Here is a 27,535-nt window from a genome sequence, read left to right on the forward strand (position 1 = left end):
AAAAAAAAAAGAAAGAAAGAAAAAAAAAACAGTTCTGACTGCTCCGAGCTCGTCCCGCCGAGTTTATTTTGTCTTGAAAATAAGCTTTTTTGGCCGTTTTCCTTCCCTGTCCTCATTGTTGTTTCGCTCTGTTCTCTCCTCCTTCGCTGTGACATTTACAAATCTCTTCCCCTGAGCCCCTTTCTTTCTATCAGTCTTTATTCTTGACTCCCTCGCTCTGATTTTCCAGCAGTCTCCTCTGTCAACATAAGCCAACGTTACACCTCCACTGTGCACTTCCACTCTGGCCTCCATTTTCCAGCTTAGCATCTGGGCACAGATAATACAGGAGCACTGTCACCTTATCTCCTCAGAAGTGACACACCGGACTCACGCCGTGTCAAACGGCGCTTCGTCCCAGCTCCTATCTGATTCCCAGACGGAAAATAAAGAAAGTGCCTTGCTGAGCCCTGAGTGTAAGACCCAGCTCTGGGTCGTTCACAAGTCATGTGCACGCTGCTGCCGTTATATGCAACTCAAATCTCCTTATCTTTGTCAGTTTGCGATGCCAGAATTAGCATAATGAAGGAAGGAAAGGGATAATCTGGATGTGGATATTTCTGCACCTGCAGCAGGAGGCCATAGCATTACAGAGGAACTATTCAGTACATCTTTGTAAGACTCCCAGAAATCATATATGTTTCAGACTCAAATCAGCATCATAATTTCACCATTTAAATTCATTAGAAAAACATGTGAATATCCACAAAAGAAAATCACTATTTATTTATTGATTTCAGGAAATAATTTCTCAGTTTCAAAATAATATAATTTGTCGCAGTGACCCTTGAAAGAAAGAGCCAAACAAGAAGAGAAGTTTCAAAGTAATTTGTTGTAAATAGTGCTGGAAAGCTTACAAGTGTCTCCCTTTTTCCTCAAAATGTATCCATGCTCAATATGGCCAAACACTGGGTTTTGTTCTGGGACACAAAACTTTTCTCCTTCCTGAGTAGTTTGATAGTTGGACTTTGTTTAGGTTATAACAGATGGATGCAGCACATTCAAAGAACTAGAAATTGATTAACCAGATGTGCATCTCCTAAATTCTCTTCCAGATAATCTTGACTGATGTTCTTTGAATTTCCTATCATGTCAAATAAGAAAACAGTTCTTGCTATGGCCTTAAAATAAATCCACAGGACTGCCTCCAGTTAGCTGACCTATCAGACATTTCCAAAGCCAAGACATTATCAATATCTCTCATTGTTTGAATACAGTAATCATTCTGTAATTAAACCAAATTTGAAGACACAAACAAATACATCTCTCACATATTCCTTCTCTTATTATTGTGGTATTTAGGAAATAGAAATAATTTTGGTAACTGAAACAGGAGACATTTGGTCTTATTTAACTTTAGTCAGTGAGAAATAAGAACTATGTGCCTTTATATTTGGTGTAAACAACTGATTTCCACTGTATGTTCAATCGTGAAAGTTAAAAGCATTACACGTGCAGGGACTGGGAGTAAAATCCTGTGTAGCCAATGGTCTTAAGAGGTCTGAAGAAAATTTGAAATCGAAAAAAAAGAGGCTTCAATTTACAAGAGAGCATAAAGATTTGATCCTGTAGTGATGGAAGAAGGTCATGTGGTCTGATGAGTCCTGGCATATTGAAAGATGCCAATTCCAGGTTTCAAACGGCTCCAATTGTGAAAAAGTGCTTCAAGAAGCATGAGACTCATAGACTTTCCATCACAGTGAAGATCTTAACCCCACTGAAGATCTTTGGGATGTTAACTTGAATAGCAATCCGACTCTCCAATCATCGCTACAAGATCGTGGAAAAGTAGCAACCGATCACTGAAATAAATATAGCAACGTTGCCATAGCTTTTCAAACCCATACCACAGTGAATGTGTGCTGCAATCAAAGCTGGAGGTCGAAATATTAGAGTTGTCTTTTTTACAGTAATTAATTCAACAAGTACATTTCTGAGTGCATTTAAACCCTGCCCCTCTGCTCCCACCTGTGAACACAAGTCCTGGGGTTTTCCGCCCATGCCATGGGGCATCTCCCGGCAGCGTGTGGAAAGGTTGAGGATTGCGGTCGCTGCCATGTGGGCAGCTTCCATGTCATGGCTGTAGTCGAAGCTGCTCTTGCTGCATGTGCTGCTGGCGCTACTACCCCCTCCACCTCCGCCTCCTCCCGTGCCCCTTCCACCACCCCCACAGCTCAGGCTGCTGTTGCTGCTGCTGGGGGCGTAGGTGCTGGTGGTGCTGCTGGCTGAGCTGGAGTTCTTGCAATATCGTTTGGCTGCAGGGACACACAATTAAACAACTTTTTTTTTTCTGTTTTGCCCATTCTGCAACATTTGACCAAACACAATAAATTTTAATACAAGTGTAATATAATAATAAAAGCATGATTCACAGAAAAGTGCAAAAGATATGAACAAAATTTCTAAATAAGGTGAATTTGAGAAATTAAAATTTTTGTTTGCAAGAAGGCAGTCAAATTCATGTATGAGCAGGAAACAGGCTGTAAAATGATTCCCAGAAGGGATTGTGCTTGGGTTGCATATTGGCCATAATACATGGTAGGTTTGATGCAGAACAACTCTGGTTAAAAAGAAGGACCACAATTCTATTTGACTGTAAGTTAGAACTCAAATTCTTAAGGGAATTAAAACTAAATTGAAACCCTTCTAAGATTTATATCAGGTCCCTCGCTGATCTTGCCAATATTGATTGTGTGCCCAAATGGTCCTCATATAGGACATTTGGGCATTTTTCATTAACCCATCTTGGCTGGATTTTGTGTGACATTTTGAAGGCTCTTTCTGTGAGATTGGATCATTCTCACAGAAATTTTACTTAAAACCTAAAACTATCAGCCTATAAAGATAATCCAGCTGTCCATGTCTCATAGAGGCGTTTGTATATCATTAACCAAATGATATCTGAGACATTTGCTGGATAGAGCTGAGTATCATCTGCATAATGATGGAAGTGAGATGATATTGATCAAATAAAGCATGTACCGAGAGAGCAGACCTAGTCAAGAAACTGTGTAATGTCATAAGTAAAAATGGTAACTATGATGACAGATCCAATTGTACAAAGTTAAATCTATCAGACAGATATCACTAAGAATACCTCACCATTACAAATAAATTAAAAGATACTTGGCAAAGTCCTGAAAGTTTCAGTTTTTTTTGGGGGGGGGGGAGGGGGGGTTTCTCAAACTTTTGGGAGATGTAAGTCTTCTTGGTTAGGTGTAGATACAATTCTGGATCATTCCTGCATAGATATGTGAAAGAAATCTGACATATTATGAGAATCTTTTTAGAGAGTCTTATTCTGCTTTAAAATAGTACCATCATATCCTTTGGGGGATGTGTCCCTGTGCCCGTGAACTTTGGGTGCAATGGCCCGCTTTCCATACACTTGGTGGTTGTTGCTGCCATCAAAAGCGCTGTAGTCGAAGCTGGTCTTGGAGTACTTCTCCAGTTCCTTGGCCAGGTTGGAGCGGGGCGTGCTGGTGGAGACATTGTTCTTGTAACCATACTGTGGATAGTCCAGTTGTTTGACAAAGCACATAGGCCTGGAAAATAAATGACGAGGGGGTGGAAGTTGGACCGAGGCACTGAACATTGCCCATGGGGGAGGAGAAGAAACCTGGTTTTTGGTTAAAAAAAGAAAAATGTGTGGAATGGAGGGAAGAAGAGAACGAGCAGACTGCTGTGGAAAAATTAATAGATGGAGGATGATAGAAGATGGAAAATGACTGAAGGTGCAGGGCTGTTCTGCTCTTCTTTAAGAAAATGAAACTGCTTTGAGTATTTTTAAGTAAATGCAATAAAAGAAAAAAAAATGAATCAAGCATTTATTTTATTTCTCTTTTATGTGCTTTTATCATTTGATGTGCATTCATAGCCTCAATTTAGGCTGGGGAAGAAAACTGCCTGATATTCTGTTTGATACGGATACAAAAATTCACAACTACTTATGACTTTTCATCACAGCATTTTCATGTCTATCAGAGACACTCATTCAAAACGCAAGACCTGAACGATGATAAATGAGGCATATTTTGTTCAAATCTAAAGCGATTTGTCTTCAACAAGCAGAGAAGTGAACGTGCAGTCTCTTGGGTGTATTCTCAGGGGACAGCAGAACTTAAACATAAAACAAAAAAGAGGAGACATCAAATCTCAATTACAGGATGTACGAGGAAAAAGAAAGAACAAAAAAAATCCCACATGATATGAATGTTTTTTTTTTGTTCTGGGTTTATCTCAGTGCATCATGTCACAACAAATTTCACAGCTTTGTGAAAATTTCAAATTGGACATGAGAAGGAAAGATCTGAGTGAATACTACCTTAAGACTCTGTCAGAGGCTTGATTGGACTTTGGGCCATTGCAGCTCTGATGCTTCTCTTGGGCTTTTGCCAACTTTTCAGCAGCAGCAATCGGGCATCCAGATAAACTGAAATGAGAGAGGAAATTTAGGTTCTACATAGAGAGAACATAATATAAAATGTCTGGGTTGTTAGAAATGCTTGTCATCCAGTCTGTTGAGCTGCCGGAGTGACTGACTGTACATCTGCCTGTCAGCCAGTTTGAAATCCGACTGAAAGCACCTAACTACAGTTCAGGAAGTCTCTGCTTAAAATATGCAGAAATAAAAGATGCACACTCATTAATTTTCATCATTTTTAACACTTTTAATAACACAGTGGCAACAGCTTGCATGTTTCTGGTTGAGCAGCTTAAGATCATTCTCAGAATAGATTCTCCCATATGGACAAATCTTACATTTTTATATACATTCTACAGCTTGTATCCTTCAAAGACCAGGAGCTGACAGGAAAACCCACACATATGGGATGTGTTGTGCAAACCCTATTTTATGAAGAAGAAAAATTGTGGAAGGTTTTCTTCTAATTAGGACTTTGTGCAATTATAATTTGTTCTGCAACATAATATAGAATGTTACAAAATGTTATTTGGAGTAAATAACTATTAGTGAAAATTTTGAGAATTTAAATTGATGGCCAAACGTATGTAAGCAAGGCCCAATAGTGTAGTGGAAGATTATCTTATTAGCAGCATAATTGATGATAGGTGGGTACCAATACTGGATATAAAAGGCTTTATCATTCAGAGCAGAGACAGGTAATGCAACGTTTATTTAAGCCGAAATGAAACATCAGCTAACTACAAAACAGTCCCAAAACAATAATAATTAAAAAAAAATCGAAAGAGAAAAATGACAGATGTGCAACTTTCCAACCATTTCTGACTATATCAATGCAATTTGATGCTGTTTTTTTAAATCAATATTTTGTGTCTGGCCAGAGGAGATGATGTTACATTAAAACATCAAAGGTTTCCATAGTACATTATTAACCTAAAACCTAAAAAGGGCAGAAGAAAAATACAAGGTCTTAAAGTAGAAACATTTTAGTAATTCTAACAAAAGTAGTTTTTTTTTTTTAATCTTTTGTTTTTTGCACCTGGTGTTATTTATGTTTTGAGAAAGGATTCTTAGGCTTTCATTTTCAATTTCATTTGTTTTCTTAATATCAAGTAAGAATATCCAGAAAAAAAAACAAACAAAACTTGTATTTTATCGGCTCTGAAGCCAAGTTCTACTTTGTGTATGCAGGTGTGTAAGTGAGGTTCGTGTTTCTTTTTGCACTCGTCATATTCCTTTTTGCCACAAGAGGCACTCAGATGAAATATGACTTTTGACTGACTTCTAGCAGACGGAACTAGATATTCAGAGGTCAGGAGCCAGAAACAAGTCACTTGTTGAGTCCTGCTGTACAATAAAATCCAAAACATGTTTTTCTAAAGATTAATTTATATGTAACGAAGCACCACCAGTCTTCTTTTGGTGTGAATGTGCATGTCGAGTTGATGTTACCAAACATAAATATACATCCTAAAAATATTTTAGTGTCTTGCAAATGTATTTACTCCCATTGAGCTTGTTCTCTTTCTCTCTTTAATGTGCTTGGATTGTATTTTTGTAACAGATCACCATAGAAGTGGAACTAGCATGACAAATGGCCAACATTTTAAATGCAAATAAAAGTCTCAAAAATAATTTGTTATATGATTTTTATTAAGTGATATGAAAGTGAAACAGGTTAAATTTAAATTCCCATTTTTCTTAAGAATTTTTCTTTAACCTTAAGCTCTACATGGGTTTGTGGGTATACACGCCAAAAATATGGAGAAGGTCAAGAGACATGAGTACTTTTGCAAGACATTGTATAATGGGAATGCATTTAGTTAATCTTAGATATATTTTCTTGCTAACCCTTCATTTTGCTATCTTTAACCTCTATTATTTTCCATCTTGACTGTCAAATGCATCGTGTGAAAAAAATTATTTGTGACAATAGCCCGGAGCCAGTTTGTCTTCACGCGCACCTGCCGTGATGAGCACATGCACGGATGAGATTGTGGAAAAAGTGTGAAGTAGTATGAGGAGGTTTCACTTCTGCACGAAAGATCTGCTATAAAGTTTACTGTGCGTGGCTGTGCGGTGCCGCAGTTTGTCACTGAGCTCAGCATGGAGTCACCCGTTCTTGGTCCTCCCAGGTCTGCACCTCTCCTGTCACCCTGGCTGAGTGGCAGCAAGGTGCTAATGGCTGCCGCTATGCCCGAATCCCTGAGCATCTGCTGCGGGTGACACTCTTTTTTTTTTGCTGTCACCTCACCCCCGTCTGACAGCAGCGCCAAGCAGCTATTTCAGTTCCTACCTCCAAACCTGCACCTGATAGATGGCTTTTTTTTTTTTTTTTGCTTGGAGCTGATGAATGATTTATGCTGTGGGAAGTGTGTCTCGCTGCATTCAAACCAGCCTTAGCTAAATTATGTGATTGTGAAGCAGCTGAAGTGTTTTGATCATTTCCAGCGTCCACACACGCGCATACAGACACAAAACGTTAAAAAGAATGATTTTACTTACAATCAAATCTAAAAAAAAAAAAACATTGAAAAAACAAAAAAAAATAACTGATGAAAAGAATACCTCAAAAAGGGATGATCAAAAATAATCCCACAGGAAAAAAAATATTGAAAAAAAGAACAAATATGAGCTTCACACAAGATGAGCTCTTACCTTCTATGAGAGTTTCTGTTGCTATTGACATGGCCACGTCCCGTGCAGCCAGGCGTAGGACACTTAAGAACATTCTCATACATTGCCACAACTTCGCATAGACAGGAGACAGGAGTGAAAGACAGGGAAGGTTAGGAGCCCTTTACAATCACCCATGAGCGCTATTAGTGTGTGAGGAACCTGGCATTATAAACATCATTAAGAAATGAACCCAAATGACCTCTTTTTCATTTTAATGAACACAAGTTTGAAAGGGCAGGCGAGGTTTCCCACCATATTGCTTCCACTTATCTAGCTCTTTCAAATTAGTATTCATGGAATGAGGGACATTCATGAATAAAAAGATGTCATTTGGGTTTGACAGGACAAAGCCAGTGACAGACAGGAATAGAAGGAATTTTTTTTTTTTTGCGCATGCAAACAGCTTACAGTCATGCAAAACAGGAGCCTTAAAATCAATGTTGGACACAAACAGATGGAATGCAGCTTCTTGACATCCATGCATTGTTAGGGCACAAAGTGCAGTCTTCAATATCGTTTACCGGTAAAACAGTCGATAACGCTTTCACATCACCTCAGCAACTAGCCAATTAGATTAATGATCTATGGATGTCCAAGAGGAGCCGTCAGAACGCAGCAGGCTTGGGGGAGGGGGAGGAGTCTCCACACCGGTGGCATGTGGGGCCAAACCCATCGGCATCAGCTTCATCATTATCGCCCCCTTAAACTTTAACCCCACATCATCCTCCTTCCCCTACATACTAATTGGTGTTTGGTGCAGGTAATTGGACAAAGCGCCCCCAACTCTCAACATGGCACAAGACAAAACATTACGCATATTCCTGGTTTGTGCTGGCCTTCTGTTAGGGGACAGGAAGTGTACCAAAAAGTTCAAGCTCTACTCTGAAGAAAAGCCTTTAGTGAATAATGTAATGAATCCAAAGCATGCAGGACAGGATGGTTCGAATAATATTTAGGCTATTTTTGATGTATGCTTGAAAGCTTCATCTCTCTAACAAAAATGACACTCATGGACAGTTTACTTTTAGATTTTTCAGCATAAAAATGCCATAGCATTTCTTATCAAAGTGTACAAATGATTTGTAAGCACTGTAAGAATATCGGCTAAGTATTTTGAGTCCCACAGTTTATTGGCTTATTGTCTTGGACAAAGAAAAACATTTTATTCAGGATTAAAACACTTTCCCATCGGTTATAGGAATATCACCTTTTAGTCTTTTTCTTTAGTTTTAATGCATGCAATAAAACAAAAAGTGAAGCTTTCAACACTGGATCACAACTGCATCACAAAATACAGGTTTCGTCTACTAAGAAAACAAAATGAGCAAATAGGCAGAAAGAAATACTCCAAGATCTAATTAAATCGTCATTTTTATAGTATAGTCGAACTGCACTTTGTGATCTCCCAATTACATAAAGTCACTGAATTAATAATACATGCTCCATTCATAACAGAAAATGTCTTAATGGGAAAGAGTAAGAAAGGCTCAACCCTTCAGGCTATCAGATGTAATGTATATGACTATTTACCTTCAACTGTCTTCCTGATGACTGAAAAGTCTTGAATTATTCACTTGGACATATCTCTTTTTTTCATTTGGAGGAGGAAAAACAGAAGAAGCAGCTGTTTTGATTACCCTGTTCAGAGTTTTACTAAAATGCAGATTGACAGTAGTGGTGGACAGCAGATGGAAAATCTCAATCTAAGCATTTCCAAGTTCTATTTAAAATCTCCTGGTTCAGGATACCTGCTCTGAGTCATTTTGGAATTTGTTTGGGGCCAAAAACCACACTTGTGTGTGGTCTAGCTCTTTAGTATCTGTTTCTTTGAAACTTTATTTGTTTTTTTAGACTTATGTCTGGGTCATGGCACATCCTAACTTAATTTTCATTCCGTCGTTAATGAAAAATACACACGAGACTAGATGAGTGCGCAGGGTGAAAGAGACCGAATCAGAACGCTGAATGCTCTAAAGGGAAAACTCATTTTTCATTCAAGGCTAATGTTTATTGCCACCTCTCTTGATCTGCGGCTTACAGATATGAGACTGCCGTCCTATTCAACAGAATTCAATTGAGTGAGGAATACAAATAAATGAACAGGGTTTATGCCATGGATGACTGAAGCACATTCAGTGTTATCAAGGTCTGCGAGCATTTTCAAGTTTCAAGAAAATGAAAAAATTATGACTCTATTAACAGAAAAAAAAAGCTCCAGAAATGAACTGTTTAACCTTTCTTTCCCCTCAGACATGCGCTGACATGCAGTGAGAAAATACACAACCCGACCAGGACTCCGTTCACAATGAGGAAGTGGGATTTTCTTATTCTCTCCTTCGCTGTCAGTCAGTGCAGCTGTGTCAAGCAGGCCAGTGAATCTATAACCGACAGCTCTCGACTATCCTGCCAATTACCAAAACCTCATTTCCCACCTCATCAACAACGGCACCCTTAGCAGACAATCAGAAAACAAAACCACAACCCCGTGCAATGGGGAAGGGTGCAGCTGTGACCCATCCGACCTCTCACAATAAAACAGGTACACAGCGACGTAGCACCAGACATGGCGGCAAGCACAGAGTACATGCTAATTCCTGAACATCGAAGAACAGGGAGGACACTGGCTGAGACTGACTGGTATGTGTAGCTGATTTACTCACTTTCTGGTGGCACTCTGTCTTTGTGCGGACAGCCCGACAGGCTGCGATGGTGGGGGTACAGGCCTGTCACATGACCCGTTCCATCACAACCCGGCGTCGGACATCGGCTCTCCTTCTTGTCTGCGCGGGAAACATCTGTAGACAGAAAGCTTCATGACAGACTTGGAAAGTGTTTGAATGCTTCTATGCTACCATCTTAATGATCATTTGTGGATTAGTCAAAATATGAAAGTCTTAAATAACGGTCTACCTCAAGATAGTGAAATGCCAAACTGCTGTCAATATCATATGCATTTTTCATAATGCTTGAGATTATTGGCTTCACAAATTGACAATTACTCTAAATTTGTTAACTAGTTTAAAAATATTTTAGGCATTGAGACCAGAGTTCAAAAGGCATTTTAATTCTGGTCAGTGATTCTCCAGCTAGAAGGATAATCATGACTAAATAAAAGCAACAACCAGACCTAACATTAAAATAACAGATGTTACTGGGTTAGGCGTGAGATTTCTGTAATACTAAGAATACAAATATATGGTAAAAGTAATAGTATATAACCAAAGATTAATGCTTACAAGTGAATGGGAATGATGTAGGCAACTTGTACTGCTGGTGTGCTTAGTTTTTGATTATATGACTATTACACAAGATGCTTTTATTTTTACGTTCTAAAAATGGATAATTTCTAAAGATGCAAATTTTGCTGATAGATAATGCTGAACATCCTGTACAGAGAAAGGTAAATGGTGTTGATTATTCAAATCAACACCATTTCATCTGATAAACATTTATATTTAAATGTTTATCAGAGGCTAGCTTTTGTGAAAGTAGATGACTTGCCAGTTTCTGGGCTGGAAAACCTGTAGGATGAACTTGGGTGTGCTTTTGGGGCCAGATTGAAAAATGCTATATTAACAAAAAAATAATTTCAAGTCAATCACCCATACGTTCCAAATTGATCCTGGTTATCAAACAGTACAGTAAGCTCAAGTAATTATTCAAAGTTGTCACTCCTCCTGGACAAGCACATAGCGACAGCAGAAAATCTCCTGCTTTGTGTTATTGACTTTGCAGCGATCCCTCATACTGAGCAAGCATGTAGCAACAGTGGAGAGGAAAACTTGAGAAGAATCTGGCACGAAACAAGCAGTCATCTGTCACGACTGACTAGGTGTTTAAGAAGATGGAGCAAAATGCACAAAAAACACAAAATTATGTAAGAATATTTTCTATGTTCATTAGTAGCAGGAGAGGGAGACAGTCTGATGAAAATTCTACTAAAACCACAACTGCAAATCAAGTATCATCTGTTAAGTCATTCTAAGGGGTAAAATTAAAGTTTTGAAACTCCAAAGCAATTTTTATTTGGCCTTGACAGCATTCAGAATGTTTTCTTTAGCAAATCTGCCTTTATGTGCTGCAGGACAGGAGGAATAAACAGGATTTCAGTCTAGATTGACATACAGCAGAAAAGTAAGTAAGTCTCTTTCCTTCTCTATATTAAACGGCTTCTGGCATTCTACACAGAATCAGAGATGGAAATTATTATTTTTATATTTAAATGTTTCGTTATTATTGTTGAAAACTTTAGCTTTTTGAGGGCTGAGTGCACTCAAAAGAACCACATTATTTTTCTTGACCTTCAAATCTTCTTTTTTATGTCTTAGTTTGACCAATATTTATTTCTCTATTTGTGTGTGGAAACAGAATGAAATGATTAAAACAAAGATATTAATTGCTTTGCTGAATTAAAATCTCTATTTTCTTTTCCGCATTACAGGCCTCACAACATCAAAAGCACTTTTTGAGACATTCTACTCCACACATGAAATGAGATTGCATCTTATATTTCCTTGAAACTAGGTCAGATATGGTCTCAACCAAAATGCACTTAACTGTGCTGATTATTTATTTCATGTTCTGAATGGAATTACAGAAATAAATATCATTTTTAATGATATTTCAATATACTCAGATGCAACTGTGGAAATTATGTAACAAAGGGAGGAAAGATACACAGGTCTTTCATGTATTAGACCATTTTCTAATTCACTTCATGTGAACAGATACAAGCCCCTCAGTTGGGTTGAAGTGTTAAAATCGATCAAGTGAAGCAGAAGGGAAGAGTTTGGAAACGACAAAACTGAGAGGTGGCATAGGGGCACACGTAATCATACATTTACAAATGAGTCACCAAACTAAATTCCATGTCCCATTCATCAGAAAAGAAGCACCTCATTATCCTTTGGGGCCATCATCCATCTATGCCACATTAGGCCCATGTGAGTTGGGATAAAACTGCAATGTCATGTCTGGCTCTTTTGTCTGGCACCAACACAATCAGGAAGCAAAGTTTTATGTTGATAGGGAACTTGAGCCGCAAGTGAAATGCAGCTTCTTTGTATAATGGCTTCATTATACAATGTTCGCTGTTAATGTTTCAGCAGCACATTGGAAATAATTCTCCATTTCCATACATGTGAGTGCAAGCAGACGTGATGCTCATGCATCCCGCCTGCATCACTTCTATTGTGGAGAGCGGAGGCAGCCAAGTGGAAGGCATATTAGAAAGCAGGGGATATTGATTGTGGCTGGGGACGGGCTGCGCTTTGCATAGCAAATGGCCCCCATTACCATACCATCTCTAGATAATTAATGTGCAGTCAGTGGGCCTGTCGTTCGTTATCGGTCATTTTGATACTGTTCAATTTTCATCTCAACCTCATGCTTCTCTTAGGGAGCCTTGCTTCTACGCTAGTTTTTTATAAATCACACACTGAAACCCTGGTCAATGAGTGTCTGTTACTATCTTGCCCAGGGAAAGATGCTATCGCCTTGCAGCCGTCTTGCATCCTCTCATTATTCCAACATTATCCAGACACAAAGGCCAGGGAAGACTCTTGAAATTAGCATGTGTGGCATTTAAGTAACAATATAAACCTGCTGTGAGTTGTGTGGCATTTGAGGTGTAATATCATCCCGCTGTGAATTGCCATGCTCTTATTTGTTGCTCTCATCTGATATTATGTATACAGGTGACAATAACTTATCCACTTTGGTCTGTGTATTACAGACCAAATGATGAGAAGAATAAAGAAATGATGATCTGCATTTTCCATAGTGTTGTGCTATTAAGAAGTGGCCTTGTAGTGCAGACTCCTAAAACAGAGGACCCTTGTTTCAATGGTTTCTTTCCCCAAACTGTTTGCCTATAGGTTTAAAAATAGGCTGCTTTACCCTGAGCTGCATCACAGGGATGAGATTTGCAGTCCTAACAGGGCATGTAGATTGCCATTACTTATGCCTGACAAGCCTACCCTCTGATGTTTCCATACTGCCCTATTTTACAATATAAGCTGCTGCTGCTGCTCACGCTGGTGCCGAGAATCTAATTTCCAAATTGGCTGAAAAAAAGCTTGTCCCGAAGTTATACTGAGGTTCCCAGAATGCACACATGTTTGTCTGGTCTCTTCTACAGAGGAAATGAAATGCAGAGTACAGAAAAAGCAAATATTTCACCTGAGCCTGTCTAATGATGAAAGATATGCTTTTTATAGTATAAAACAAAACATGGATCTCGACCTTTGGTCTTTTGGAGCATCTTATTTTTTATGCTGTCTTTAAGATTAATTATTTGGACTGAATTAACTCTTAGTTGAGTAAGAAATAAAACATTTCTTTCAAGATAATTAGCTAATCAATCAAAATATATATTTTCAGCAACTGTTACTATTACATTTTTTATATAAATCCACCTGCAGACTCATATGATGATCTGAGACAAAAACAATTATAAACATTGACATTTTTTAAAATTTCATTTTAACTAAAATAATCCAAAAATATTCCTCCTATAGTTCAATCGTGCATGTTCATTAGGCCAGTATTCTAAAGGTAAAAATTATTTCATTTGAAATGATTCTGTTTAAAACGCAATAAATATACAAAACAAAGCTTTTCAGAATTTCAGAAGACCGTCAAAACATGTCATTTGAAAGTCAAACTTAAATTTAACGCTTAATGTCCGTTACCTTCAGTAATGAGTGAAGCAAAATTTTAGAGTAGCAAGTAGACAATAATTATTGCATGAAATTATCAGGAACCTTCTGGGAAGGTCTTAATAATGCTTTTAAATAAATTATTGTTTTTAATAAATCAAGAGACTAGTCAGATTTTGATAAAAACATGAGACTGAGTTACAAAGATGAATCATTTCTAATGGAATCCACTTACCTTTATGGAAGAAAGGCTTCTTCATGCCATCAGGAAGCCTGGCTTTGCGCTCAACACTGTAACCGTGACGTGGGCCGTGCTCTTCATGGGTGTACCTCACCCCGTCTCTTCTGGCTGCCTCAGCAGCCATTTTATCCCGCATTGCTTTGGCGCGCTCTGACTCTAGTGCAATAGCTTTCTCTAGCAGGGACAGATTCCCCTTTGTCATGTCAAACACTTCCTCTGATCGGTCCGACGTCACCGAGGCCGTGTCCTCGTCAAAGTCCCGGTGGCTGTTGGTGTGATATCGCTCATCGTGTGCACAGCTAGAGAAGGCCTTGGAGCGTGGGCTCAGCTGCTCCTCAAGCTTCATGAGATTGTCCATGTCAGAATAGTTCCTATCAAGAGTCCGTCGGTCGTCTTGGCTGCTGTGGTAATCTCCATAGCCGTGATGCTGGGGTTGCTGATTGGGGTCCCCGCACGAGTAATGATTTTGCTGAGTTGGGCCATTTCGCTCATTGGGCTTTGTTTCACTAAGTTTTCGAGCCAAGTCAAAGCACTGGTTCCTTAGGCACTCCAGACTGCTTAAACACACTTCCTCATCACTGTTTTCTATTTGTCCATTACTGGAGGTCCTCATTTGACCACCATTATGTGCATTTCCACCATTGTGAGAACAGTCTGTGTCATCCCCGTTGCCGGACGTTCTGTTCTCAAACTCCTGTCCATCTAAGCTATCGGACAGAACCGCACCATGACCCTGTGCCAACAGTTTGAGAGAGTCCACCGTTTCTCGAACCACATCGCTGTCAACATCCAAACTCAGATCTTCTCGTTGTGTTTCATCGCTTTCCTCCTCCTCTTCTTCCTCATCCTCTTCCTCCTCTTCATCATCTTCATCTTCCTCCTCTTCTTCCTCATCTTCTTCCTCTTCTTCCTCCTCCTCATCATCTTCAGCACTGTGGGACGAGTTGCTGTTCATCTCAGACTCTGTCATGGCGCGATTGGCGGCATCTTCAGCGATCTTCCCCAAGTTAAGAAGGGACTTGGCCACAAGCTCGTCATAGTTTTCATACTCATCATTGTTGTTGTCATCCTTCTCTGTTGCAGGACCGGATTTTCCAACACCACCGCCTCCACCATTGTCTTCGTCCCCCTCACCAGTGCTCATCTGATCTTCCTCTGTTGGGAAGAAAGAAAACGCATCTTGTAATTCCATTTCCGTTATTCTATTTTACAGCTAAATCGGATTTCTGGGCTTGGACCATCTAAATTGGATAAGGAACTCTTTGCTTCCCCTTAATAATTTACTTTGAAAGTCTTAACAGCAGCTTGTGTTCTAAATTGTGAATCACCACAGGAAGTTAAATGCAGTGGTTTAGGAAAGTTCCAGGCAAAGACACTCTATAAATGATGTTTTCACAGTAGGCCCCTAATTCTTTCTGTGCTATTCAGTACTGTGCAAAAGTCTTAACTCATTTCATGAAAAAAATTATTTCCAGTAAGGCAAGAATGTTTTAGTCTTTTCAATGGTATTGATCGACATTTGTTTAAGGTTTTTGGACGTTTTTGATAGTATCTTTAGACTTAAGTGACTTACTGAATTAATCATATATTTACACTTTATTCTCAATGACACAGATTAAAATGTATTTATATTAAAAGATCTAAAGCGTGTATAATTGTGAAAACAGTTTCCTCATCACAATATCTCAAGATAACTATTTTGAATCAGTTATCTTGTGATAATTATTATGAGGATTAAAAATAGAAATCTCAAGTTAACATTTGAAGTTTGTATAAACTTCAAAACATGACTATTTTTAAGGTTTATACAAAGTGTGATTATATTGTTTTAGAGTATGGAAACAAGTCTTCTTAAGTAGTAGAGATGGGAGAAACCTTAATTAAAATGTTGTGGCTTCAAGTTTTAAAGTCATTTTAACAGTATTCCTAGTCAGTTTTCACATCAACATTAGATATTTAATCCAGATTAAACATTTATAAATATGCTATACATGTGACATCTCTAATAAGAGATAGATTAATCACAGATGGGTTGATACAACCTTTAGACAAAAGAAAAGGGAACACATTTGAGAAACAGAAATGCTTTATATTCCATACTCTTTCCTTTTTCAATAAACCTTAAAATAGATTTTGCACACTGTGTAGTTATCCCATTTAACATACAATCCAACTAGAACTTGACACATGCCTATTCAGTCTATTATTTTCTACTGAAAAGGTAAATTCAAAGTCATAACGTAACGTTCAAATGATAACATGAACTTCAGTCAGCAGCTGTTTATCCTTTGCTTGTAAAGTTCTTTATTTTCATTAAATCTTCAGTATCTTTAGAATTCCTTTCAGTGTCTAATTGACTCTGGCAGACTGCAAAGGTTACTGAACCTCTTCTGTCAGTAATTTCAAGCACTCACTCCTGGAGCATTTCCAATCTCTCCTTTCACGTTTCCGCCCTGTGCCGTCGAGAGCACATTGCTCATATTGGCGCCACATTTGCCTTTTACATTCCTGTAGAGAAAACGCACCCGGGGGTCCCACATACCATGTAGCAAAAGGAACAAAAGTTTACATCACCTTTGGAAACTTCAAAACCAGAAAAAAAATGGTATTAATGAAAAAAAATTATAATTTTCACAACACTGACAAAACACAAAGATGTTTGAATATTTCTTGTGAAAATGGTTCTTGTTCTACAAAAGCTTTGTCATCTTTACGCACATTTCTACACATCCAAATTTAATGAGAGCAACACAGCCTTGCTGCCTGGCGGGTGAGGGCTTTAGAGCAGGAAGAGGGAACTGTCACGAATGGCCAAGCACATATTTTGACAGCGAAAGGCTTCTTACAGCAACCTCCAGCACCAGGGGTTTAATTTTTGATGGTATGAAACATGGCACAGGGAAGCAATTTGAAGAGCAATCAAGGTACACAAAAGGGATATAGAAGAGACACAGATTAAGGAGGAAACAGAGAGATTGCCCTACCCTGAACTGACTTAGTAGCGACAATGGATGTGCATGTGAATGAAAAACACAGAAAAGCTCCTGAATTTCACCTGGAGATTGGTAACTATGGGCCATCGGTAAATGGGAACAGCAAAGACAATGCAAACTGAAAGAGCTCATACACCAAATCCAATGCTCCTCTTTTAGTGTTTAATAATTACAGAATCCTAACAAAATAAGGATGTGCAGAATTCTTTCTGGAAACAGGAATCTTGTACAACACTTATAAGGGTAGGTGCAGACAACTTGCCTTCAATAGAAAAAGAGTGAAGTCAAAGAGATAATGGCACAGTCTCAGTGTTCAAGATAAAATCTCAGCCATGGGCTCTAATGAAAAGTAGTCTGAAAAGATGTTTTCACATGTCGGCAAGAAAATAGGAGCACAGCGGCGGCGATGCCACATCAACACTTTGGGCAGAAGGAGCTGCGCGCCAAACAGGGTTAACACACTTCTCTCTCTGAGCTTCACTCTTAATTGGACTTGAAGGCACTGTCAGGTCCAATCGTGATGCGTGGGTGCAAAGCCGAATCTGCTGGAGAGAAACCTGCCAGATCTGCTGTTTGGTGCATCACTGGGGGAAGGGGAGATAACAAACATATGGGGCAGGAGCTTCTGAAATCCCAAAACTGGGTGGAATTTTGTAGTGTCTTCATGAGACATATAGTCAAACTTGAGTGGCTAAAGATTCAATTCTTATTATGTTAGAAGTTTGGTGATATTTCCTCAGAGTTGTTCAGTGTAGAATGATCAAGTAAAGTTTCTACTACTCAAATAAATTTCAATTTTTGAGTAAAGATGATCAAATAGAAATTTTATAATTATGCCTCTCAGGTTAGTTTCATGTTAAAAATGTTAACCATGATATTTAGTTTTTATCTTTAGAAAGTAGTTGAGTACGGCAATATTGTTTAACAGGTTTTACACTGGGCGCCCGCTCTCCGCTGTCTGAACATTCAGCTATGAAATTCAAAACTCGTCATTGAAAAGCTGTAAAAATAACTTTGATGGCAGTCAGTATGAAATGAAACAACAGACATTATGTCCCCCATAAATGCAGATGTTTTTTTTACATGTTGGGCTATCAAAAACTCCTACCAGATCAACTATTTCGTCTTCATTTTTCAGATGGATCTTGGTTCACTCACTTCATGGTTTGTCAGACATTTCTTCAACCCTTTAAAAAATCCATGTCAGACGTTTTTGAAAAAATAGTTTGAAAATCTTTTAAAAGTATTTGATGCTATGAAAGCACAAATACACAAATTAAATTCAATTTTTTTAACCAAAAAAAAATGATATATGACAGTTTCTATTCTCATAAACTGGATTGATCTGAAGTGAATTTGGACTTGATTGATTTCTGTACAACGGCATATGGAATGAATCGGTTTTATCTGCTGTAATCTGGCATTATATAAACAAACTGAGCTGAAGTGATACTGAATTCAATTATGTGGTTCCAGAGTAATGAGATTTAAGCTTTCTGTGAACATGGTGGCATGCCAGGCTATCTCTGCTGCTGATCATACCAATAAAATGCTGGAGCTCAAATGAAAAGGCAATTCTGGTTGCTTGAATACATTCATCATGGGTCTTTTGATATGGACCCACACACTCGGCTATATAAACTACACTATATTGTTACAACTTCCTACCGTTGTTACCATTGGTATCTTATCAATGGCACAGTCTGCAGCTTTTAAATAATATGATTTTCTGTTCTGGTAAATTGATCTGGCTTTGTTTAAAAGTAAAAAAACAACAAAAAAATACATTTCAATTCATTATGTTGAATTTAGCAGACACAAACTGCATGAACACTTTTACAAAATAAAAGTTTTAGGAGAATAATGAGCCAGAACACACAAACAACAGTAAAACATTTTTTTTCTGTTTTGAGGGGCCTTAAAGCCTATTCTTTGTTTATGAAAACCTTCTTCGATTGGGATTTGTACGACCATGAAAAAGTTCACAAAATGCACCAGATTTGCTGAATTTATTTCTAACATTGTCCTTTAGTACTCTTACCTTGTTGAGTCTGTTCTCCGTCTTCCTCCTCTCCTTCATAGTCCACTTCCTCTATCGCTTCCTCGTCCTCCTCTTCTGCCTCCACCCTCACTTCATCGTTTTCCTCCTCTTCGTCTTGCTCCACCTCTACCTCCTCTTCTTCCTCTCCCTCGTCTCCCTCTCCTCTATCCTCGTCCTCCCCGTCTTCATGCTCCATTTGTTCGACATTATAGTCCATGTAACCCTCCACATCTTCCTCTTCAACTTCTCCCTCCTCCTCCACGGCCCCCTCGTCGTCTTCCTCTTCCCTGTCGTCCATCTCCTCTGTCCCGTCTGTCTCATAGCACTCCTCCATGGTGGAGTTGTCCATGTCATCCAGGTAGGTGCTCCTCTTCGGAGAGGTTTCCAGAGTTTGCCTGTCTAGACCCTTCCTCTTCTTGGCCAAAGGGCAGGCGTACACACTGCCAAGGACAAATAAGAGTAAAATAAGAGTAACTTTTAGCAATGTTAGCTAAGCATAGAGACCTACAAAGATTATATCTCTTAATTTTCTTAAGTTGTTACATCAAAAATGCAATTTTTTTCAAAATTAAGTTTTTGTGATAAACCAACACTTGATAGACCAGTTAATTGTGAGTAATTGTGAGTTTAACAACAATTAAACAGGAAGAAATCAATTGTTAAACTAAAGCTAATAGAAGTCTTGCTTAATGTTTGCCTTAATTTATACAGGGGAAACAGAAATTACAGTAAAACACGGTGGTGACAGAATATTGCTGAGGGAATCTTGCATTTTCCTTTGGACGGACAAAAAAGCTCCTCAGAGTTAATGGGAATATAAATAGGACTTAATGTAGGGCAGTACTTGAAGATAACTGTTAAAATCTAGCTGAAATACTTAAAAGTTGGTTGGAGGTTCACCTTCCTCCAGGACAATGACCCCAAACATTCAGCTTGGGCTAAAATTGAGTCGTTTATATAAAAGCATAGTCATCTCTTAGTCAACATCTAAACATAAAACACAATTAGGAATCCGTGGAAAAACTTGAAAACCAATGCTCACAGAATCCTTCCATTCATTGTGACTGAGCTTGCGCTATTTTACAAAAAATGCTTTTCTTGAGATAGGACACTTCCAAATACTTGCAATCACAGTGAAATGCAGTTCTGGAAAATATTGACTCATGGGGTACCTGAAGGAGTAAAAGACACACTATTTTTAATTGATCCAAGAACAAAATTAAATTTAAAAATGTGTCTTTTTCATTCCAATCCCTCCAAAATACATGAACATTTGTAGGGATGAAATGCCTTAAGTGTGAAAAGCATTTAAGTGGTATAAATACTTTTACAAAATACTGCAAACATCATTTCTCATGTTAACCTTTATCTTGTAAAGCTTATTTACAACATTTTGAAAGGAGTTCACAGATGGAAAACAGAGCATCTCAAGTTGTTCTGCCGAGATAGATATCAGGCTTTAATTAGATGTGCTCATTAACTATTGAGTTGTTATGCTAACATGATCTTTTTTTTTCTTACATTTCCTCACACATGAACCCCTAAATAAAACAAAGCAAAAGACTAACATCAGTTTAACCTTAGGTGAAAGAACACCACAATGCCTGCCCTCCAAACACCTCCAAACTCAACTAAGAGTTGTGAAACACAACAGCTTTTCCAAAATTCACTCCGACTGGGAACAAACCTGTAGCCTGAACACTGAATCATACCAAGGCGCCTCAGGTTTTAACATAATCTCTTGCTCTCCTCAGCATCTAGAGGACAAATTCTAATCTGATAATATGTGTATTTGCTCAGGCTATTGATCAGAGGGATCGTATTCCATTTGATTCATCAAACCTGAGAGAGTCCTGGAGGATGTGCCTGATTTCAGAAATCACACACACAGTCAGTATTTTGAGCTTGTTGAGCTGTCAAATGAACCCAAACGTCTGGTCACATTCACTCAGCTATGAAATATCCCCAGCTTCTTTTCTGTGCACAACGTCAACACTAAAACAAGAAACTTTAAGTGAATGAAAATATGTTGGTGAGATTTGAACTGAAACAACAACAGCAAGCTGTTATCATATTCCAATCCAGTTCTATTCAGCAGCATATCCATACTCAGTCAGTCAAGGCTAAATCTCAGCCAATCTGGGGATTCTTTAATGGTCTGACCCCCTGCACCACCCGTGACCAGGGGCCTCATTTCATTAATCTAAGCCTACATGGAAACTCATTCCCTGCCTGACAAGCTCTCCCCCCCAGGGCAGCGAAAGGGTTTGCGGGACAGTAAGGGAGGGGGGTTGAGACTGAGCTGCAGCACAGTGATCAATAGTGCTTGTGACCAAACATCTCGAAAGCACATTAAAATGCCACTCATCCTGGCTCCTCTGTTCCAGGGCCCTCTCCAAATAAATCAAGGGCCAGTCCCAGCAGGCAGGCGGGCAAGCAGGAGAGGAGGGGCAGAAAGGGAGAGAAGTGGTGTGAAAGGTAGATAGACACGGGTTCTCACCCCCTCCTCTCCTGCTTTGTCACCTGGCCTTGCTTTTCTACCTGTTTTTTTTTTTTTTTTTTTACAATAAAACAGTCTGAAGGCAATGTTTCTTGTCAAGCGTTGAGCTGCAGTGTGGCTCTGTGCCTGACAGGTCTTAATGCAACTACATGCAAAAATAAAAAATAAAAAAAAGCCCATGTTGTTGAATTGAATAATTGCTGCAACATCAGCTAATGGACAGCAAATAATATGAGGTGGGCCGTGTATTTTTTCATTAAAAGGAGTCAAGTACGCATTATTATTTTAGGGGCAGACTTGTACAACCACTGGAAGTGGACCACCTTAATGTGCACAAATGAATTTCAATCGCAGGGGGAAGAGGACAGTGCAGTGTGGCCTTCCTTTGTCAGATTAATAGTTTCCCCAACAAGATCAGCCTGTTCTCGTAGAACCACAGAAGGTGAATCTTTATTCCCAGAGGGAGATTTTTGGGATCATCCCCAAAAACGAGAAGCATTTGATGTATTCTTACTGTGCTCAATAATTATTTTGTAACATGTCTAGCATATTCTAGAATGAGTAGATGTTGTTGGCTAGTTTAGAAATTAAGAAAGCTTTCAAATGTCTTGCTAGGTGTGTTAAATACCTGTTATCTATAGCATTCAATATTGATAGCTAACATGTTGAATTTTCAATGTGAGTCTCTTTTACCCAAATAAATTATTACTTACAAAAGGTGAAAGTGAAAGCCATCACAGCCTTAAGATGTATATGACAGCTGTTATACATTGTTTACATTTTTAAAAACTAGACCTCTACCATATGAAAAAAATGCTTCATAAACAGTAGAATTTTTCTGATGCAGCATAGCTCTTATCATACCAAAGTCTATTTATGACTAGTTGACAAAGTTTATATCAATTTTCAGATTGTCAGCTACTACGGTACCAGCATGTTACCACGGGCGAATCAACAAATGTGGTGAGGTGCCAGTTGAATCGATTGCGTGCAATACCTGGCTGGGTCCGGCTTGTACCACCCAATAAGTGGTTTCAAAAATGGGGAGGAATCCGACAAGATCTCTGAATGGAGACAAATCTGACTGGGGAAGAACTGATTAAAGCCATGTTTGTGGTGCTTCCCTCCAATATATGCACTAGAACTTAAGCTGCAGCCTCAGCATGATATTCTGCCCAACAAAACCTTTTTACTTGTTGGTTTGCTGAGTGATCCAATTCATCCAGTCACAAATGACCACAATGTTGCATATCTGTCTTGCACTCCATTGGCATAAGAATACAGAGCATCGTACAGCATCACTCTCCTATGCATTTATTTTTGTACCAATAACTATTACCAGCAAAACTAAAATTCTAAATATTTTTTTTAATAAATCTAAAATGGCATCTGATAGGTGTAGGATAGGTACTGCATCTCTCACACCCCATGTATACCATTCCTATGCTCAAGATCTAACACATTTAACAGACTGTTTCTCAGATATTAACCCTAAGATTACATCATGCAATCTCATACTGCATTTTCCCAAACGTCTATCTTATTATACATCAATACATTGACATACAAAGCAAAATAGACAGCGTGATGACAGCTTCATTGTTAACATCATTTCCTTTGGTCTGAGAGAACTTTATAAACTGCTGTTCAATCTTAGATTTTAACAGTTAATTGTATGTTAAGTGTTTTTCAGCTGTCGATTTTAGTATTCTAAATGAATGCCAGCAATACAACAAAGATTGCTTTGTGGATAGGCATGATCATGAGGTAAACTTTTTTGATAAATTAGAAACTGATTGGTTCATGAACAGTGCTATAATTCACAACACCTTATTAACGCTGTAAGAGCTGAGCTCTTAAGTGTCCTTCAGATGTCAGGCTGTTGCTATATGATGAAAAGGTATGTTTGCCTTGCTTCTAGCGAGCCCCATGATGACTAAACCTGCAGGAAGCCTCCGCAGCTTCCCACGTTCTTCCAAGCCTGGCTCCGAGTGACCTTGTCGGCAATGTTCCTCATCACAGGCCATGCATCCCACTCAGTGCACTTAGCAATTAAAATTCCTCAAGCAATTAAATGGTATTTTACTTGAAAAGAAGACTAATTCAGCTGGAAATGTGAAGAAAAAAACAAGACAATGAGAAAATACTCCACCATTCTAAGTTGTTTTGACCCCGCTTCCCCACCACCACCTTCCTGGCAGAATGACAAAAATCCTCCGAGAGGCGCGTGCAGGATTGGAGGCAGCAATCAAGAGGAGAAAAGAGCTTCAGACCGCAAAAAGACCACTTGATTTTTCTATAAAGTGGGCATCCTTAGCATTACAAGATGGAACAAATTCTATTACAGTGTGAACAAGAGGCCCCCTTAATGCAGAATAGCCCCGTCAGGAGGCATTGTACTGAACGGGTTCCAGTTCCTGGAGCATTAACGTGAGACAGGGGAGAGGAGTGGCAGGAGACAGAGAGCTCCTGTTTGGCTAATTTCAGTCGACAGTTGAGCGACTGCTGGAATGCGACACCGTTTCACGGTGCCTTTATTAGCAGTCATATTAGCGGCTGTTCGCAGCGGGGGCAAAAGCTTTAGCCGGTCATTAGCATCACCCACTATTTGTCTCCCTGATGCACGGATGAAGGTGCTGTAGCTGCTCCCCCTGCCTCCTTTTTTCCTCATCCTTTCTTTCTGCCATCTTTATGTTCGCCATTCTTACATCCCTCTGCATTATTTCAATATTTAAAGTTTTTCAATCGTAAATTGTTCTCTGCATTACTATTCCTGCCATTTTTTTCCTAGTTTCTCTAACACTGCTACCGTCTTCATCGTACTTATTCCTCCACAGAGCAGACTGGAGACAGAGGGAATGCACCACCTCCGACTGTGCTCCCTATCCAGCAGGAGGATCTATAGACACGTGTGGCAGAGCCCCGTCTCCATGGTGATACCCTCCAGAAACCCACGAGGGATTCGCCATCCTCACAGCCAGTCAGCCAGCCAGTGAGGAAAAATGAGAGAGAACGGCAGGCAGGGAGAGAAAATGAGGGGTGGGGAGGAAAATTAGAGGCTATAGGAGGCGAGACAGATGGGAGAATGTATGCTTTTTTTGTGCATTTCTGTATGGAGGCCTTTTTTATATGTGTACAAACCAGGGAAATATAAGGTATAGGAGGAATAAAGAAAAGGAAGGTTTTGCGTATGAAAGAGGAGTGAGGATCATTTCCGAGCTGTCAGGCTTCTCCCAGTAGCAGGGGAGAACAAAAGGCAGTGTCTTGGTGCAGGAGGCTCAGCAAGTGCATGGCAGACGCCACAATTTGGGGCGTTTGTTGGCAGCTCAGTCTCCAGCTTGCATATTTGCTGTTTTGGCCCATTCAAGAGCACAGGAATGATGACCAGACTCATAAAATATCACCTGAAATAGCCTTGGTCTTGACATAATTCCCATCTATGAAGCTCAAATGCTGATCTTCCAACATTTATCCTCTAAACCCACCCAAAGTGGGTTTAGCTCATTTTTTCTGCCTTGTGTGCTAATTACTAAACCAAAGTGTTTTTGTTGCTTAGTTTAAGGTTTTTCTCTACGGTGGAGAGTACATTGGAAACACTGAAGAGAGGAGGAATGAATCAGGATTGCACAGATCATTTATGTTTCACCAGCAGAGTTGCCAAAATTTTGATTCTGATTTGCAAAAGGAAAGGAACGTAGTTTACAATGTTTTCCTCATTCAGTGTTAAGCTGGATTAAATTCTTGTTGAGATATTCTTTTGACTGCATTTTGTCTTACATCTTCACATAAAGCACCTTTTGCTTAAATATGTTTGCCATCTTTATTGGTGGCTGGCAAAGAAATGAAGAGTTATTGAAGTGACAACATGACACAGAATGCAATCTGCGAACAAGCTTTCTGTGTTTTAATCTGAATAAGACCCAATAAAACACATTTATTTTTTTAAATAGTCATATTTAATAAATTGGAATATTATGGAATAAACAACAACATGTATTTCAGTAACTCAAAGTGAAACACATTACATAGATTATTCATACAAAAATATTTTAACTAATTCGCATTACTTACAACTAATAAAATTACAACATTTTAGATTAGAATATTACATTGGCTCAATAAAAGTGTTTAATACATGTTGACTCAATGAAAAGTATGATTATGATTTTTTTTAATATAATGGGATTTTTTGATAAAGAAAAATCCATACAAATTTTTATCAACCTTTATGTGTTTGTTTCCTGTATATTTTCCAGAAGACTTTACAGCTCCCGTATCCAACTGGAGACTGGCCATATATCCCAAATGAAATAGTCTTGTCTGGTGAAGACCAAGTGAGAAACACCGCTCAACATTTGTATTTACAGCAATAAGCATTTAAGTAAAAAAAAAAAAAAAAAAATCATGGTCCTAAACTTTGAAATGTATGTCTTTGTAAACATGTTTATGTCAGAGATGCATACAACTTTAAGACAGCTGTGTTATCAACTATAAGAATATTAGTATTTATATTATACAAGCTATTTTACATAATTCACTTGAGGAAGTCCCGGGGAGGAGAGCTCATCGAGCAGCTGATTCTAGACTGTAATGTGGCTATCTGTCATCCTGCTACTAAAATCACTCCCGGATTAGCCAGGTAAGGAGTCTTTCCACCAGTGTAATGACTTCAATCAATCACCTCGACTCTCAGATGCATGAGGAAAGAACAGCTAGGTAGCTGCTAGCCCATCAGCCATTTTCTGAGGAGGACTTCCCTCTTCTTTTGTTTTTTTCATCTGTCTACCAAAGCCTCTGAGGAGGCTGTCACAGTAGCTGTTTGTTTGGAAGAACTGATGGAGTGATGAAGGAATCCTTGGCTGTGATGAACCACCTGAGTGAAGATATATTAGCCGTGTTTCTATTTTGTTTATTTCTTACCTGCTGTGGGACATAATCATTACCTGATTAGAAGCCAATAAAATACATTACAAATTCTTATCACTAAGTGCCTTATTGCTTGGAGTTCTTCACATTCTGTTTGCATGTAAGAAAACCAGAGTGCTTTGCCAATTACCAGTTGTGAAATACTGATTACAATATAGGTGATAGAATAAAGTTAAAGGGATATAAAGGAAAACCCCGCTATCAATATTTCTAGAGAATTTAAGAAAAGTGCTGAAAACAAAAATAATTAAATCACAACTAGAAAACTTCTTTTGTTCTATTAGCAATTGGTTTATATTTTTTCTGGCTGATTCCATTTCTATTGGCATGGCAAACATACAACCCCATGTTTTACACTTCTGCTGTTGAATAATGATTGCTTCCTGGATTTTGTTGAAGGATTTTGTTGCAGTTTTAAACTTTACTCACCTGCTAAAGTTTGGCTGCGATACATGTAATACACCACTTTGATGCTTTGAAATTTACCGGAAATTTGCTCTTCCTACACTGCAAAGAGAGAACTGCCAAGCTAAACAAAATGGCTGGAAATGTTAATTAAATATTTGTAAATTTGTTCAACATGGTCTAAATGACTGTACTCACTTCCTCTGTTGCCACTGACAATCTACAGCTTTAATACAGTGCAGAAAACCAATACCATCGTACTCAACTTCTTCTGTTCACTGATTGGCCTGGTTGAAATTCCAATGGAGAAATTAAAATGGAGCACTGAAGAAAATTGAGAATTGAAATTTCTGCTAAACTTTTTTCTGTGACTTTTTAACTTATATGCAAAGAGCTTTCAAGTAAAAATTAAGATACAATTGCTGGAAATTAAAAGTCTGTGTGACCATCTGGAAAAAAAAATTCACTACTGAAAGTAGTAACTCTAATTGGTTTAAAAATTTTTATAGCATTATTATTATTCAATTATTTGCTCTATCACATTTGGAATGTCCAAAATTACCATGTATGACCTGTTACATTATTGGTTTCAACAAGGTATGGTAAGTATGGTTTGATTCCCTGAGAAA

General features: G+C 38.6%; 1 protein-coding gene across 10 annotated transcripts in view; it reads right to left on the reverse strand.

Moving 5' to 3' along the window:
* The window catches only part of myt1lb (myelin transcription factor 1-like, b), a 111,825-nt gene that overhangs the window by 17,400 nt on the left and 66,890 nt on the right, over nucleotides 1-27,535 (reverse strand). For 9 of the 10 annotated variants that reach the window (XM_055038319.1, XM_055038322.1, XM_055038329.1 and 6 more), the window contains 7 exons: nucleotides 19,076-19,515; nucleotides 14,036-15,196; nucleotides 9,802-9,936; nucleotides 7,121-7,211; nucleotides 4,364-4,471; nucleotides 3,358-3,584; nucleotides 2,008-2,294 (listed from right to left, as the gene is read on the reverse strand). In XM_055038319.1, the coding sequence (XP_054894294.1) occupies nucleotides 2,008-2,294; nucleotides 3,358-3,584; nucleotides 4,364-4,471; nucleotides 7,121-7,211; nucleotides 9,802-9,936; nucleotides 14,036-15,196; nucleotides 19,076-19,515 (2,449 nt within the window). The remainder of the gene's footprint in view (nucleotides 1-2,007; nucleotides 2,295-3,357; nucleotides 3,585-4,363; nucleotides 4,472-7,120; nucleotides 7,212-9,801; nucleotides 9,937-14,035; nucleotides 15,197-19,075; nucleotides 19,516-27,535) is intronic. The other variant, XM_055038325.1, reaches the window with a different exon arrangement.

This window comes from Poeciliopsis prolifica, unplaced genomic scaffold (assembly GCF_027474105.1).
Source record: "Poeciliopsis prolifica strain line A6 unplaced genomic scaffold, Auburn_PproV2 SCAFFOLD013, whole genome shotgun sequence".
Classification (NCBI taxonomy): Eukaryota; Metazoa; Chordata; class Actinopteri; order Cyprinodontiformes; family Poeciliidae; genus Poeciliopsis; species Poeciliopsis prolifica.